At 45.4% G+C, this 16,920-nt stretch overlaps 1 protein-coding gene across 1 annotated transcript; it reads right to left on the bottom strand.

The window, feature by feature from the left end:
• Positions 1-434: 434 nt before the first annotated feature.
• On the bottom strand, positions 435-14,563 carry LOC149341895 (ubiquitin-conjugating enzyme E2 R2). The gene is made up of 5 exons (XM_089544176.1): positions 14,228-14,563; positions 13,779-13,865; positions 12,717-12,814; positions 8,512-8,646; positions 435-1,469 (listed from the first exon to the last, which is right to left on the bottom strand). The coding sequence occupies exons 1-5, from the start codon at positions 14,402-14,404 to the stop codon at positions 1,166-1,168; spliced, it is 801 nt and encodes a 266-aa protein (XP_089400302.1). The 5' UTR covers positions 14,405-14,563; the 3' UTR covers positions 435-1,165.
• Positions 14,564-16,920: the final 2,357 nt, after the last annotated feature.

The following is a 16,920-nucleotide window of genomic DNA, read 5'->3' on the forward strand; positions in this document are numbered from 1 at the left end:
CTTGATCAATTTCATAATAGTCGCTGCAGTAATATAATGCTAGGAAATAGTGAGTTCAGAAGAGCTATTTCTACAATATCAGCTTACCAATTGTGATGTGGTCAGCTAAAATGATGTTTTTCACCAAATAATGTAAACCTGACACCTAAAGTACCCAGCCCCTGTGCACACCACTCATTAACACGAAATGAAGAATTTCATCACATGGAAAACCTGTTTTGATGAATAATGGGTTAAGGTACGCTAGAATAGAAATAAGAAAGATGAGTACAGACTTAATAGTACTGCCAGATGATGTAAGCACTTCACTTCACTACAGAATTTTTCAATGCTAGAAGGGACCAAGTCAGGTGCATGTAGTATGTTAATATACCTGCAACTAATTGTCACAGCAGCAAAATGGACGTAAAAAAAGAAACAAACAGATGCACCAGCACGTCTTTCACCAGTTTATTCCTTAAGTCACTGCCTTCATCCGTGTCCTCATGAAACTTGCAGCCAGCTAGCGTGTCTTAACGCTTCTTGCATCACGCGCACTGTGCAACAATGTTATGTGCGCAAAAAAAAAATGTCCGAAAACATTCAGAGAAGGTTCCATTCAGAAACAAAACTGACGTAGAAAAAGTAACCAGAACACTCTAGCCAGGACTTGCACACACAGGCGTGCCATCACGTCGTCTATAAATAGTTGCTCAGAACTGACGCAAAGGGGAAAAAAAGTAAAAGACTAAAAGAGAATGGTTTGAAAAAACTGCAGTCTTGCCGACACATGATCATCAATGGACGTTGTGGCCCGCAGCAGTCAACAGCATCATGGGTTGGGCTGGCCAGACTGACCACCGAAGGTCAAAGTGATGACACCACAGCCCTTGCAGCAAACACTGTGTACCACAAGTATTGAAGAACTGAAATTAAAAGCAGACAACACAGAAGACTGACAGAGCAATGACTGACCGCTGCCCACGCTTTTGGGGGACGAGAAGACAATGCCCACGGTGAGCACGACCCAAGTCCCGAGAAACGAAACGTCCATCCCTGAACGGAAACACAATCCCCCGGTGGCTGCACTGGCTGCCGAGGCAGTTGGACACCCCGTGAAGTCAGTGCCGGCGGCAACAGCGGCGCCTTCAGGTCGTTGTTGTTGTCGTCGCTCGGGGGCAGGCAATCAGGACTCACCGTTGCCTGAATCGTCGTCGTCTTTGTAATGGGGTGGTCCTGTGCTGCGGCGCCCCACCTGCACACCATCACCACGTCCAGCATCTTCTTCTTCATCCACCTCTTCATCTTCATCGTCATCCTCCAGGTCATCGTCGTAGTCGTCATCGTAAAAGTCGGTCATGTCTGCTTCAGCTGACGTTGCTGAGTCATCAGCCACTTTCTGCCTGTGCTTGACACAGTACTCGTCGATGGTTGTTGGCACAGTCACATTGTCACGGTCAGCTTCGAGCCGGGTGGCTGACACTTGCTTCCTGTGGGTGAACAACCAGCAGAAATAATGGGGCAACAAGCGGGGGGGAGTTTTTGGAGGGAGGGGACAGCACGGACATTAGAAATCTCCACACACAGTGAGCATGCCACCTGCACAGCTGAAAACCACATGCTATAAGCACACAAGAGCCTTTTTGGAGGACAGCAGTGTATGGGCAAACATAGGATGGGAATACTGCAGCCTAGACAGAAATGGCAAATGCAAGGAGAATGTGCTAGATATGCAGAAAAAAATGAAAGGAAGATTCAAAGTAGCAAATCAAACGAATAAAGAAAAGTGGTCTTGCCTTAGTGACAAATGATGCACTAAAGAAAGGCTATCTATTTCTGAACCTGAGTTGTGGCCTGCACTAAAAGCAGTTCCCACCTTCTGAAGAGGCTGCTTCTACATCCAGATGGAATTAAGTGTGACACTAGACAATCATAATGCACGCCTGGAACGATGTGATATTGAAATATTATAGGCGCAAAACCTCGTGCAGTCCTTAGTTGACCCAGTAATTCAGAATCCAGCAGTGTGCTGCTGTCCAGACTCACCAATACAAAGCTTTGCAATGCTAAGAGCACCTCAGCATGTCAGGCTATTGAAATGCAGATGCCTTTTTAACAAAATGCATAGGGCTGCAAATGTCACTCATTACGTCAGTCAGCTTACTTTCACAAGCACCATGCCTCTGTATACCCTCAGCGTGGCAGGAAAAGTGCCTTCACCACCATCGTCGGTCCAACTCTGCCCACGGAAGGTCAAAGGCCTCTCCGAGACAATTAGCCCTGCCCTGCACCATGCCTGCTCAGAGAAACCAAACTTCCTTTAGAGGAGGTGTGGATGCTTACTGAAACAGTCCACAATTTCTAAATGAGATAGCGTTTAAAAACCTTCAGATACCCAAGTGGGCTTGCTTTATTTCGGTTTTATGGGGTTTAATGTCCCAAAGCGACTCAGGTTATAAGGGACGCTGCAGTGAAGGGCTCTGGAAATTTCGACCACCTGGAGTGCTTTAATGTGCAATGAGGTCGCACAGTACACAGGCCTCTAGCATTTTGTCTCCACTAAAATGCCCCTGCCACACCATGCCAGCCTGTGACTGCACAATGTGGCAGGAGAAAGAACTGTGCAAGATGATGGATGTCAGAAGGCACAAGTGAAAATGATGATTGAAAGAGAGCAATCAAAGGCAGTCAGTGGAAGGTGCTGGCAGAGTGGCATCGAGTCATCGATCAATCAATCAGAGGCATGCTTCAAGGCAACACAGAGTGAAGTCATCATGTCACAATCATTTCATGCCTGCCAAGTAGCCATGAGCAGAATTGGCCGGATGCTAACAGACGTGCTGCTGGAGGAACAGATTCTTGAGCAAAAACGTTCCCAAGTGGAGCAACGACAATACATTAATGAGGCTTAGACCGACAAGAGATTTGAATACTAAAAAAAAATCAACAAAATGTTTCGCAAAGAGTGGCTGCTGCATTTGCAACCCAAGCAGGGTGTGAAGCAGGCAGAAACAGCTCTCAGACAGATGAAAGGTAGCAGTTTGAGCTACGGTCGAACCTCAATATAACCCACTTCAGTTAAGTGAAATTTGCAAACATGTCCGATATTCTCGGACAAAAATTTTGAAAATTGGAAGATTGTAAGATACTGTAATGACAATACTGAAGGTAATGGTCCATTCTTCTGATATGTACCAAAATCTTTGTTTTGAAGTGTTTCCATCAATCACATCGAACAGTTAAGACTGCTATCATGTGATCTGCAGATACATTGATTGTTATAGTGAAATCTTACATTATATGAAAAAACTGCATTTATAAACTGTTTCCCGCTGAAAAATGATTTTGTCCAGAATTTTTGGATATGGCAACACATTTTTTTCGTATCCAAATATCGGCCCCAATGAAAGCCATGTTTCTGCGATATAATGAAGTAATTTTATACCGCACTTTTGATTTAACAAAGTAATAGCGCATCGCATGCCTGTACCTGGAGCCTCCTTGACAATAGATGAAAAGGAAAAATTTAGCCAAGACAGACCACAATGTGCATGTTGTGTTGGGTTCTATAGCACATAGGCAACCAAGGCCATCATGCGCCAAGCTCAAGGTATAGGAAAAGTTTTCTGAAGAATTTCATAGAAATATGAAAAAATCAGCGGTGGTGTAGAGAGCTTAAAACATCAGTTTGTACTACCTAGTGATGACAAAGGATAGTAATTTTAGAGATGGCTACTAATAAAAGCTTTAAAAAAGGTCAGGTGACCTCAATGGCCATCCTTGGGTGGGCAAGGATCTCGAGGCTCCCAACCAATTAAATAAAGACCTCAGTCTCCTCCTCAGGAGTGAGAAAGTGGCTGAGGTGTATTATAAAATCAAGCAAAGCGCTGGGTAGGAATTCACAATTTTTGAAGAAAACCTGCTAAAAACGGACATGTCAACAATTGCATTATCACTTAAGCGCAGCGCTGGGTGATAAGGGATGCATTGTTTACAAAATTGAGTGAAGTATTTTTCTCTTAGTTTTTCATGTTTTGAGCATGAGAATAAAATATGGTTTACTGCGAGTTCATCTCCCCATTTTCCACATAGGGGTTTGTCGTGTTTTGTGAACAGAAAATTTATGTCAGGTGACTGTGCCCAATGTGAAGCCGTCATAAGAATACTTCTATGAAACATTCCCGATGCCTGCATGATTTCCATTCTCCCAAGGTGGGCTTAACAAAGTGTACTTTGTTGTTTACTTCGCTTTCCCAAGCCACACTCCATTTATCTTTCTACTTAGTGTGTATTAATTTCATGCAGTCTCTATGGGGCATGTTGACTTTCTTGACTTCACCACTGCACGCACTTGAAGCACATGTGTCTGCTCTCTCATTTCCCTCTATTCCGACTGACTCGGCACCCAGCCGAGTCTTATCATGCGACTTTGTGATGTGTGATGTTGTGTATTATGCTTCTGACTAAAGGCTGAACTGTTCCGGGGCAGGCCTAGGTTGATGTCGAAAGTGGGCACATTCTCTTGGTCAGGCGAATCTTCTGCGGATGGGTCGATCAGACAATCTGGCCCTTACATTCAAACACATCACCAATAACAACAAGGAAGAGCAGCGGCGCTACCTGCCCCTTGGAATGGACTGGATCGCGCTGACGAGCGGCTCCTCATCAAAATTCTCTCCAACACTGTACTGTGCCCGGCGGTGCTTAAGCATCGACACATCCTTTGATGGCGCATGCCAGTTCTGTGGTGAGGTGGCTGACACCTTCCACATGGTTTGGGCGTGCCCATCAAACCCATCTATCCCCACCAGAAAGGCTGAACTGGTCAGCAGAAAATGGAGCGGCAAACAGACAGCAGGAGCATTCTTTTTTGTGTTTCATGGCAGTACAGCAGTTACTGCCATGTGATGAAAAGTTCGACATAAGTAAGCAAGAGCACACACAAGCATTTCGACATGGAGTGCCGTGAATGACGTAGCTTGAGAGAAGGATCTTTACGTCCAGTTGTACTCTGAAACTTGCAGTAAAATTTTAATTTAATAGGGAAGAGTTTAGACTGGAAACAGCATTTAAGGATAGCTTCTATTTAAGTTTCTGGAAAACCACAAATGGAGTAGTATCTTGACAAATCAATTTCTCTGATGTGGTCCCAATCAAACAGCACAAAACAGACCAGCATGCATGAAAACAGTGTGGTGAAGAAACAGCACAATGAGAGACAAGCAGGAAGTAAAGCACCATGGCAGGAAAGCACATCAGCACCACACCACCAGAAGAAGAAAAAGTGCAGCGGTGCGCAACAGCATAGTAGATTACGCAGTGAGTTATCAGTGGCTCATGCCTCATCTGATATGCAACGCACTGCTTTGTTTCTTTGGTTGTGACAATGAAACGGATATTTAACAATGAGGTTATCTCTCTGCATGCTTCTATCTGCTACTGATGTGATCGCAAAAGTGTATTGTAAATTAAGTTGTTCAGATTCCTTTGCTCATGATGTTCAAGTGCAGGTAGACGAAGCTCTTTCGCCACTGATGCCAGTATTATATGCATCATGTACTAACTGTAACCCTATAAGGCTTTTGCTGTATGATGTGGGGGCTGCACTAGCACTTAAACCACGAGATTTCAGGACTGTGGGGTATAACTGCAGCATTAAATGAAACATTTTTAATGGGAAGGTAACAAAAGAAACTACCTATTAGTTTTAATAACAATTTTGCCTGCAACGGTGCTTGACATGTGTGTAACTTAGGCCAATAACAAAAAGAATGAACAGACTGCTTATGGCAACATGACAGTGACTAAGTGCTGATCAGTCTACCAGTCTTGAATGTTCAATTAAATAACTAAAACGTGTCAGTCTACAAAATGGCGATAACATGGACTAAATACACAAGCCTCATGGATTCTCGTACTGGCTATAGAACTTTGCTCGCAAACACTGATGATGAGATACCCGATGCAGTTTAAGTTTACAGTGCTAAAGTGACTGACGAGTCTTCACTACCTTGCCCACTTTACTACAGACGATGACTGAAAATTCGGACCCCTGATTTATCGGACATGCTTAATTATTCGGATTTTTCTGTGGCACTGCAACATGCCCCATAGCACCAATGTATAAGAGCGCCTGAAATTTCAGACCCACTGCACATAACTGTTCGATTTTTTGGACTCCATTCGCACTAATTGCAGCTAGCCAAGCCGCCATATAATGTGCATAGACTTTCTCAAAAAGCGCGTCCTGGGCATTACCACAATGCTATTTGGACTGTCGTCTGCACCTGACGCTAGCACGGTGGAAGCCGCAGTGAAATTGGTTTGCGACACAGTCCAGAGAGGAGGCATTTCGACAATCCCCTTGCCTGAAGCAAAGGTCTATAGTAGAACCTCATTAATCCAGATTTCAAGGGGAATCGTAAACATGATTGAATAAAGTGGAATTCAAGCTAAAAGGGAACTTGTGAACAGCAGGGCTGATGCTCTCTGTGGGTCCGCACATCGTGCATGCGTGGTTACACTCTGGTACCATTCTCTGACATCGTCTGCTGCTAAAACTTTAGTAGTGATCAGAGTTCATGGAACTGATCTGTGCAGAGTTTTTTCGTTCTGAATACGTGAAGGTCCAGCAACGAAGTGTGTGGCAGGTGTACGACTTCATGGAGCTGGCGAGAGGAAGAACCTGGCAGTGTTTTTCAAAGTGCGGAGCTCGTACCTGTGACAAAATGTATTGCAGCCTCAATTGTTTCTACCACAACATCGTCAAAACTTGCATTTTGATGACAAGCAAAACGCCTTTCATTATACTCAAGTCACAGTAGAGTGCCTACAATATGTATATACCGCCAGTTTCGAGAGTGGTTTTCGGCTTAGTTGCTAGGCCTAATTATCAAGGCCAGTGCTAACGAAGTGCTTGCCTCAGCTGTTGGTCGACTCTTTCTTATATCCATCACTGTCTTCACCTTTTTGTTTCATGCCCTATACACTGCAGATGCGTGTTCGCTTTCACATCTGGACTTCGCCTCAGCCAGAATGTTTATCAGCGATGTGCCGATGGCAGTACAGCCATCAAACGCCGAGCACATGAAAGCTGTCACCACTGGTCATCTGTGTACACAATACACAGCGAGATTCAGTCATGTGAAGCATCAGAATGTGCGCAACACAGCTGACCCCTAATCATACTGGCAATTATAAGTAGATGTAAAGTTATTTTTACAGTGAAATTTAATGTTTGGGACAGCCCAACTTTTCGGACGTTTTCACAGTCCCTAGAGAGAGTGAAAAATCAGTGGTTGACTGTATCTTGTGAGCCACCCTCTTCCACTGCAACTCCTAAATTGATCTCACTTTCTGGAGGAATGTCCAGAATGTCCAGCTTTTCGAAGAAGAGAAACCCCTTTTTTTTTTACTTCTGCATTTGGTGCAACAGAGTCCTGACAACATCTTAGATCCTCAAATTACTACTGCTGCTTTGACATGAACGTACCTAAAAAGACACTGAGGGCAACTGCACACAATTTTTGTTCTTAGTAAAAATCCATTCCATGGCTCTGTTGTCAGGCAGCAAAAGATGCACTTGGTACTGCCAAGAAAATTGAATTTCTCACCATTTGATTCAAGCTCATGACAACAAGACCAAAAAGGACTCAGTTTTGGAGTGAATGGCAGTGTAGCCTAGTCTGACGCACTACAGTCTGTTTGCAAAACCGGCCAGTGGTGGCAACATCTGTAGTTCATTGTTTCGGTCTTTTCTACCATACAAAAGCTTCGTTCTCAATGAAAAATAGCATCATTAGAAAGCAGTAAATATAATGTGATACAGGTCAACTTGAATTTGTCCTCCTACGTACCAGCTGCCTACATTCCATGCCATCGAGCGGTAATTCTTGAACGTTACCTGTCTTTGATTATAAATTTAACTCTTTACACCTGCTGTGGAAATATAAAACCAAACAATGATTGGTAAGACTTCCCGGAACTGTCATTGTCAGATTCGCACACAAGCAAAATACCATTCGCAATGACATTGCTTTTTTAAAAAAAGGGCCTCCAATCATATCACCCATATGCTCATATTTTAAACAGACCTGCAGTGCCCCAAGTGCAAACCATTCACTACCAGAGCTGATAGAGGAAAAAGAAAGGGGAGAGCCTAAATGGATTCCCCGCTCCAAAATAAATGCGCCACTGTCGTGCCACATCAATAAAGAACCCGGCAAGGAAAGGTGCTGTATGATACTACAATACAAGGCTCTGAAGCATAAAACTGCCACATAGTTGGAGTGTCACTGTCTAAACTGTCCCAGCCAAGATGTGGCAACAAAGGCCTCTAGACAGATGCAAACTGCATTTTTTGCCTAGGTTTGTCCTCACTAGGCTGCAACTTAATGAGGTATAAATAACTGAAATTTTGGCCACAATTACCAGAACAAAATTTTGGCCACCACTGCACAGTCAAAATGTCAGTTCCTCAAAACATTCGACATGACCAGCAGATAAACGCTCGGTTCGAAGCAACAGACTCACCGTATGATGTTCTCGTACTCCTTGTCAGCACCCTTAGAGTCTTTCCAGCGGCGGTACATAACGGAAGCATCCACATTGGCTGGAGAGAAAGTGTTGGGCTCGTTCAACAGAGAGATGACGCTGAGTAAGATGGTCCTGGAACATACACAAGACAACTGTGTTCCAGTCAAGAAATTTATGATTTAGCAACTTGCTAACTAGCCTAGTTCTCTTAAGCCCTTCATGTGCCTGTGCAAGACATTTTATTATCTTTTGCAGTATCATTTTCAAACCTCAATCGAATCATGGCTGCAGTAGCCATGATTCGGTGGCATGTTGTGTGATGTTGGTGCACGACCGCACGTGGTCTTCTGAAGATCTCCACCACAGCATCCTTCGAAGCCCATGAGCAGCTTCAGGAAAACCATATACCAAAATTCTGGCTCTAGATCAGCACCAAGCAGAAGTGACACTGGGCACATTAATACTGTGAAAAATTTCCAAAAGTCCTATTCTGAATCTATTATGTTTCACTTTCATAAAGGATACTCGACAATAGACCATATTCACGCTATCAATCAGGTGATATAACCAGCCACTATATATAGCGTTCATTGATTGCGAGACAGCATTCGACTCAGTAGAAACCTCAGCAGTCATGCAGGCATTGCGCAGTCAGGGTGTAGAAGAGTGTTATGTGAACATATTGGATGATATTTATAACGACTGCACAGCTACCATAGTTCTCCATAAAGTCAGCAATAAAGTTCCAATAAGGAAAGGTGTCCAGCAGGGAGACACAATCGCGCCTATGCTATTCACTGCCTGTTTACAGGAGGTATTTTGGGGCCCGAAATGGGAACAGTTGGGCCTGGCTTCACCCACTCATCATCTGCTCATCTCTTTCATCTTGACAAGCCTTTCATCTCCTCTCTGTTCATCCCATCTGCCACGCCCAGCATTCATTGTCACTGCCATTCTAGTTCGCACAATCCAGTCTATCACTCCGTGGCTCCGAGTCATGTGACTGACTAGAAGGTGAAGCGGGTAGTGGTGCGGGCTGGAGCGCTCGTGCTAGGCCCGCAGCCATTAAATCACATTATCGCCATCTGTCATGTAGTCCTGCCTTCCTCGGCTTGCCGTCACGTAACAATATCATTACATGTTTATAAGGCAGGCGAATGAAATTAAGAGGTGTGTATCTAAAAATAAAACCTCAAAGCATGGTTAGCCCAGAATGGATTAATTTATTCTGAATTTGTTTCGACAAGGCAGTTTCAGTGAAACACAATGCTTTTATGGATTTACTTTCACTCCTGAACATACAGCTTTTGTCAAAAGTTTGGGAACTGGTGCCAGAGCGGAAGCACTGCCGAGCCGTGAAGCTGTTATCAGTCATGCTTGCCGGTCCCATAAGGACGCCAGGCGAGGTGGCATATCTCTTGGGAATTTGCCAACATTGAGTTCTCACGAGGGCGAGGGAACATGCCTCCTCACCTGGCACAGCCTTGGTACTGGCAAGCTCCACTGTTAACAATGTTGCTGTTCTGGCCTCAGTCATAGTGGGAACTTTTCACAAAGACTAAACATTCCACATTACATTTTTCTCTCTAACTACGCATGACTGCAGACTAACTGAAGCCAAATGTCCGTCTCAATAAGCACCAAAGGTGAGCGAGGGTGAAAAACAAACACAATGCATTAAAAATTAATTCGACTACATCGTCAACACCAACTCTGGTAACCCTGAATCCAACAACTAGTGCTACTTTACAATTACAGTTTTTGTGCTTCAGGTGCATCCAACATAACCAGACCCAAAGGATGTAATCAAACTAGTGTATGTTGTAGGCTCAAAGCTTAAGGAGCACTGCTGGCAACCACCAAGAGCACACAAGAGGTCATTTTATTTTGTGGAACCACAATTTGAATGATTCAACTTGCAAACCATTGGAGAGATGTGAAAAGTTTTCAACTAAAATTTGCACCACATGAAAAGAAGCTTTCAACGTGTTTGCAACACCCCCTAATGTTTCACTGTTTCTCCTGAGTAATATATGCTTCCTTCAGAAAGTGGCTCATATTAAGTGGGGCACAGTACATGGCTGACATTGCATATAGCACTTGCAACAAAATGACATTTAAAGAAATGGCCCACAGCTTAATATCCTTAGCAGGACTCAGTGCATGAGATTATTTCGCCTCCTGAGCTAAGAGATTTCTCTGGAAAAAGAAGAGAAAGGAGAAGCTGTGGCTGCATTGCAGCATGCAACATGTCAATGCCTTGTTCTAAAGGTAAAGACAGAAATTTTTGAGTGATGGGAGTGCAATCACACCTACAATGCAAAAGGAGTTATTGGTTTATTTCTGCATTCTGGACCTACTCGTTACACTTTATTTCTTAAGCTTAGCCCACTTTTACCCTGCTGTATCATACAGGTAGGGGTTGACGTCAGGCCCTTCACACGCGATATGAATGAGGAAGTCCAATGACTCATCTTTCAGACGATTTCTCAGATGTGTCTTGATAAGTTTCAGAGCTGAGAAGTCTCTCACAGTCTACAGTGTGCAGTGGGAGCACAATTAATTATGAGACTGCTATGCATGGTCATGTTGTTTGCCACAAAAAACAAAACGTCTGCTGCTATCAGCTTTTGCAAACGGTCAGATTCAAGTATGAAGTTGCCAAAAACAATCCACTCTCCCAGTATGTCCTGGGTAGAGCAGGACACAGCTTTTCCAGTGCACCGGCAACGCGGAACATTCTGAAAGCGTAAATGTGCCAGGCATGTAGGCGTAGGACACTGAAACCTCATTAATTCGACCCCTGTTAATTGGGAAATCAGGATTATTCGGGCTGCCAACATGGTCCCAGCCAATGCCCATGTGCATTGGACACTCGTTAATTCGGATGCACTAGCGACTGGAGGCCGTGCCGCTGTATGGATGACAGAGCGAGCAATCATGCCAATATCCTGCGTCTTGCCAGCTCTCACATTGGAAAGATATTTGCGCTCCTCCTTATGCAGCCGCTTAGTTTTGATTTCCCTCTTCAGAGCTTCACTTCAGACCACTGCAATGGTGACCTGGCCGTGCATCGGCCAACCAGTTGAGTAGAGTCCTGCGCAGTTTCGGACACTGATTGGTGTGTCACTGGTCTTTGCATTTTCTCACCAGAAAGAGTCTAGCCACTCCGGAGTAGACACATTTCCCTCTGTTCCGCTCACGCAATTCTTCCGTTCTTTTATTTGGCAGAAATTGCGCCCACGGTGCACTCATTGCGCACTACTCACAGTCAGTGCTGCGGCCCCTCTTCATACACAATGACGCTGCTTGTGAGAAGGCTCCACTGCTACCACATCGATATTCACACTTGGCTTTGCTTGACGCTGCTGCTTTAGGCAGTGCAGCCAGGTGCAGCGGGCAGAGCAAGTCTGTTAGAATAGCACTGTAATAACGTGGCCCTGCCTAAACGTTTTCCTGCATTCAGTGATACAGTTGCAGAGATTTCTATGAGTAGCATTAGCAAACATGAAACCCTAAGTCTTCACCAAAGAAGTGGGCAGCGGTGGGCAGGTAGTCATAGACGTGGGCAGTCAGCCAGACTGGTGGGTGGCAAAACCACTGCCGTCCACCGTGGGGAGAACCCTGGGTAAGGATGTGCTATTTGTTGATAACAATGCTACAGCTCTGTTAAACTCAGCTTCACAAATGATACACTTTCATGGAACTGCACTCCAACCGATTACAAGCAGTGTGCTGCATAGTATTCTACCGACTGCTACTTTTGTATTACTCCTATGTTTTTCTTTACTACACAGAAAATAAGGGCAGGCCATGCACACGCAGGAGATGTATGCATTGTAACAAGTAAGGTTACAAAATATGAAGTACCTGAGACCATGAAGAGGTTGTTTGAGCTCCGCGTATTCAAGTCAGTAAAGCGTCTGTTTTTGAGACTGGATACTGTTTTTGATGGAGTTTGCTTCATCTTTGGGCATCAACACAAGTTACAAGTGCATGCGATCTATAAACGCAAATGATTTAGTAACACAAGAATGTGCCCAGGAGCTGTTGTCAAAGTTCTTCCAGATCACCAGAAATGTTTTTACATCAAGGTAAGATGCAGAGAGGTTTTTTGTGTGTATGTGCATGGAAGTGCTGCCACCATCAACATTATGTCTAAGTAAAAGCTCTGGCCCAAGAAAGTGCTAGCTGAGACTTGCCTGACGTTTTGTGTGGGATTCCAACGTTCGCAGGGCAGCTCCCCACTCTGAGGGTCATCGATGGGCGGATGAAGTATTGAGATGCACAGGTCCCCGTTCTGAACAGGTTAAACGACATATGGACATTGATACAACAACCATCACAGGAAAACACAAGTGGCCTACAATACAATGCTTAATAAAGACACAGTAAACTTTTTTTTGTTTGCAGGTGCAAGCACAGTAAAATTAAATATCAGATTAAGCACTGCTGAAGCACTTTGTAGAATTTTTCTCAGCACAACAGCGAAACATCACAATTCATGAAGGGAATATGCAGCATATGATGTTTCGATCAGTTCTCCGATCGAAACGTCAAGTGAAATAAATATGTGGCTCTTTCCTCGTTGGCATTGCACAACCCTCCTCGCAGCACCGCCCCTCCTCCTCCGCTCTAACAGTGTGTTCGTCGTATTGTCCCGGTTTCTATTGTTTACTGTATGTTTCTTTTGTACTGATCTGTGCACCTGTTTGAATTATTCATAGCGGTGACTTGGGTTGTCTTCTCCCAACGCCCACCCACCCACCCACACCCACCCACCCACACCCACCCACACACACACATATACAGTTCTTCAAATAGATATTTAAAGCTAAGGCCGAAGATATTAACGGCGCTTATAGTAAGCCTGTAAAGATATTTGACAGCAGAGCGAAATGGCAATCGTGCTCTCGTATGACGTCGAGCACAAAAAGCGCGCGTGACAAAATTTTTGCTTGCGCAATGACTGAGCACAAACTTCATACTGCCTGAATGTCTGCACTGACCTAAATCTCATTCTTAAATTCGCGGAAAAGGTCATTCAGATGAGGACGGACTAGCACGCCAGCAACCACAAGAAAAAAAAAACGTTATGCGTTCGGCCCCATAGTTCGTCACAGCAGACGATTGAGTACTCATTTTTCTCAGCGTAAACTCATCTCTTTTTCGTTAGCATCACTTCCATCGACTGAGACTTCGAGGTCAACGAGGCAACTTTCAAGAGCGATGTAGGCGCAAACGTGTAACTTCGGCCGACTTACTTCGTAGACGTTGGGGTGCCAAACTTTGGTGAGGAATCGCACCGTTGGCGGCGAGTACGGGTAGTCTGGAGGGAACTTCATGTGTGCCTGCAGGTGTGAAGACAACGCTTGCTTCAGTCGCCCCGCACAGCTACCAAGGACGCCACCAGTTATCCCGACCCGCAGAGACGCGCAATTACCAGCACCAAACGCACATCCATTACACAAAGGCTTCGATGCGCCGCGCGCAAGCATTGTGCTCGGCTACGGCTGCCAGTACGTAAGCCCAGCACCGCTGATCGCTGGGCCCCTCACAGCTGACAGAAGGAAGGCTGCCCAGCGGGGCTTTCGCAAAAGATGCGCTTCCCAAAAATAGAGACGCGTGATGCGGCGTGGCGTAGGCCTACTCGGCGAGTGCATCTGCTGAGGCAAGATCTGCTGACGCCCGCTGAAGCACCGGTCAAGCTCACCTTGAAATATCCACCCTCGTAGAGCGTGTCGGGCGGACCGAAGATGGCCACTTCCCATTCGAAGAGATTGTCATCGTTGACCAGTTTTACGCGAAAGCCTTCAACGGGTTCTTCCTGGAGGCTCTTGAATTCTAGACCCAGGGCACGTAGTGCACTACTCGTTGGCTGCTGTGCCATGCTCCTGAGCCTAAGGTCTGCGGCACGAGGAAAAAAAGCACAGGCCGGCAGACCTCCGGGTCACCACCGTTCCTCACAGGAACCACAATGAAAAGCAGCGAACTGGCTGCTATGTCAAAACACCACAAAGATGGTCGCCCGTGACGTCAACAACCGGAACAACAGCTGGGAAGTTAACCAGAAATAACGCGCAGCTTAGATGTTACAAGTTGAAGCAGAAAAAACACCTAAATGTAACAAAAGAAATATTCCGCTGATCATTTAATTTCTGTCGGACAGTAAATTTAAGAAAGCGTTAAATTGTCTTGCTTACCGCTTTTAATAGCGGGATTGGCATCGACGTTGCAATGACATAAATAATACATAAATCCTGTCAAAAACACTCGTCCAGCCGGCACGTCTACTTCGTCCCGGTGCCACTGGAGGCGTGGTAAGCCGTCACTGGACTCAATCAAAGGATTTCGTAGCAGATGATGGGCAGCTGATTTGACTTTGGTGCTCAGACATTTGAGAAGACGCTTGAATATTGAACTTCTTTAAGGGCAGGTATTGAAAGCGAACCGTTTCGTGCCGTTTCGAATGTTACCGTAACGCTCCTCGTGGCCTTATGAATTATTTCTCCAGCATGCCGTAACTACGGTGCCGTAACTCTCTTAAGGTGATTGTGCGGGCTAGTTGGTGTTCCATGATGAATTGCAGCGCAACGCAGAAAAAAACGAGAACAGAGACAAATTGTATAACACTGTATAACTCTTGTATGCAGAGGTGTGAAAAACCGCCGCCCCCGGACGTGTGACTTCCGCGCGGCGGCGCTGTTGTCAGGGGCGCCTTCGGGCGCTGTCACCGTGTCGCGCGGCGTCTGCTTTTTAGCGCAGCAGGAAAGCTTGCACAGTTTCTGGTGGTACCAGACTACTATAGTCTTCTTTATCGTCACCTACGTGTAATGCCGGTGCCCTTGTTTCATGGCATTCACATATTGCGTAGAACCACCTTCAACCTTGTCAAACACAGAAGCTGATCTCTAACGAGTTGCGTGCCGACGAAGATCAACTAATTCGTGAATTTCTAGTCGGAAGGCCGTCGATGGCTTTTGATAATTTTTGAAGGGAGAAATTTACTTGCAAGCAAGCCTATGCTATGGTATCATTAGGATGCCATACTTCATGGAATGATATCAGTGTTCCAGTGGCTGAAAGCTTAATTTTACTCAAAAATAGACTTCAGAAAAAGGTTACAGATAAAACGCAAGGCAAGACAGCTGTCACCCCTTATATCCTTGGTATTTCGCACAATCTAAAGAAAATTGGAAAAAAGGCAAATTAATGTTGGTGTGTTTTTTTTTTTCAGCCCCTTAAAAGAACCCTGCCCGCCGAACAACGTCCCTAAAAGCCGCAATGTAACACCCGCCACCGGAAAAGATTTGTTAAGGGCATCGTGTACAGCATCACCCTGTCTTGTGGGAAGCACTATATGTAGGATCTGGTAGGTGCCTTAACGAAGGCTTCGTGCACTCAACAAATGAAGTCGTTAACGGGCAGTAATCTAGCTTTGCATTGCAAGGCATGGAGGAGTTTTTTTTCCTCCATGTTGCAAGGAGTGCGGGTGCGCCCCTTTCTGGATGAATTCTCTGTCGTTGCCAGAGGCAGAGGTAAACTCGCGAAATCGTTGAAGCGCATATAGATAGCTACCTTGCAGCCTTCTATATATTTTTTTTATCCAAACAAGAACTGGCATTCCTAGGTAATCTTTATCTTTTCATGTGGGTGCCCCCCCCCCCCTCCCCATTTTTATTTCTCTGCCGTTTCTTTTTCTATCTTTTTTTGTCTGGTTTTTGTTTGCTCCTCTTTTTTGGGGTTAATCAGTTGAATTCTGCGGCTTAACTTTGGCGCATGCGCTCGTCGATCGGCTCAGGTCTCGTTCGCCGTGGTCTGGTGTGATTCCTTCAGTCGGAAGTGAGCGCTCGCGGTGTGTGTGTTCTATCTTCGTCGTTTTGTTTTCGCGCTCCTTTTGTCATGGACCTTTTTACGTAAAAGAAAAAAAAAAGGGGGGGGGGGGGGTCATAGCTGCTGAACCAAATGTAGAGCGGTAGCTCCGGTGATATAAGACACAACGGTAGTTCAATGCTTTTTTATTAACTAGCCCGGCTAGGAGCTTTGGCTGCGGGCAACTGGGCGTTTGCATCGAACACAACCAGAGTCCTGTTGAGCGCATTAAAGTGTACCGTGTACCGGCATTGTATGCAGAACCCACTTTCATGCTCTGCGCATGCGATGCCGGCAGACGCCTTCCCGCTCCACTCGGTCAAGGTGAGTGACGTCACCAGTGCTTTTGGGGGGGCTAAAGCGGCTGCAGACCAGGGCCTCACCTCCGACAGCAAGAGAAGGGGGCCTATTTATTCAAACCTGCTTAGTATAGGAGGTATTCACATGACGTCATCCGCGAGGGGCGCTAGCGGCCGGCGCGGCATTCGCCATGTTGGTGGTCGCGCGCGCGTCCGCCGCAGCCAGCCGCAGCAA

The sequence above is a fragment of the Amblyomma mixtum genome, chromosome 5 (genome assembly GCF_055824585.1).
Source record: "Amblyomma mixtum isolate Tamu chromosome 5, ASM5582458v1, whole genome shotgun sequence".
NCBI classification, from domain to species: domain Eukaryota; kingdom Metazoa; phylum Arthropoda; class Arachnida; order Ixodida; family Ixodidae; genus Amblyomma; species Amblyomma mixtum.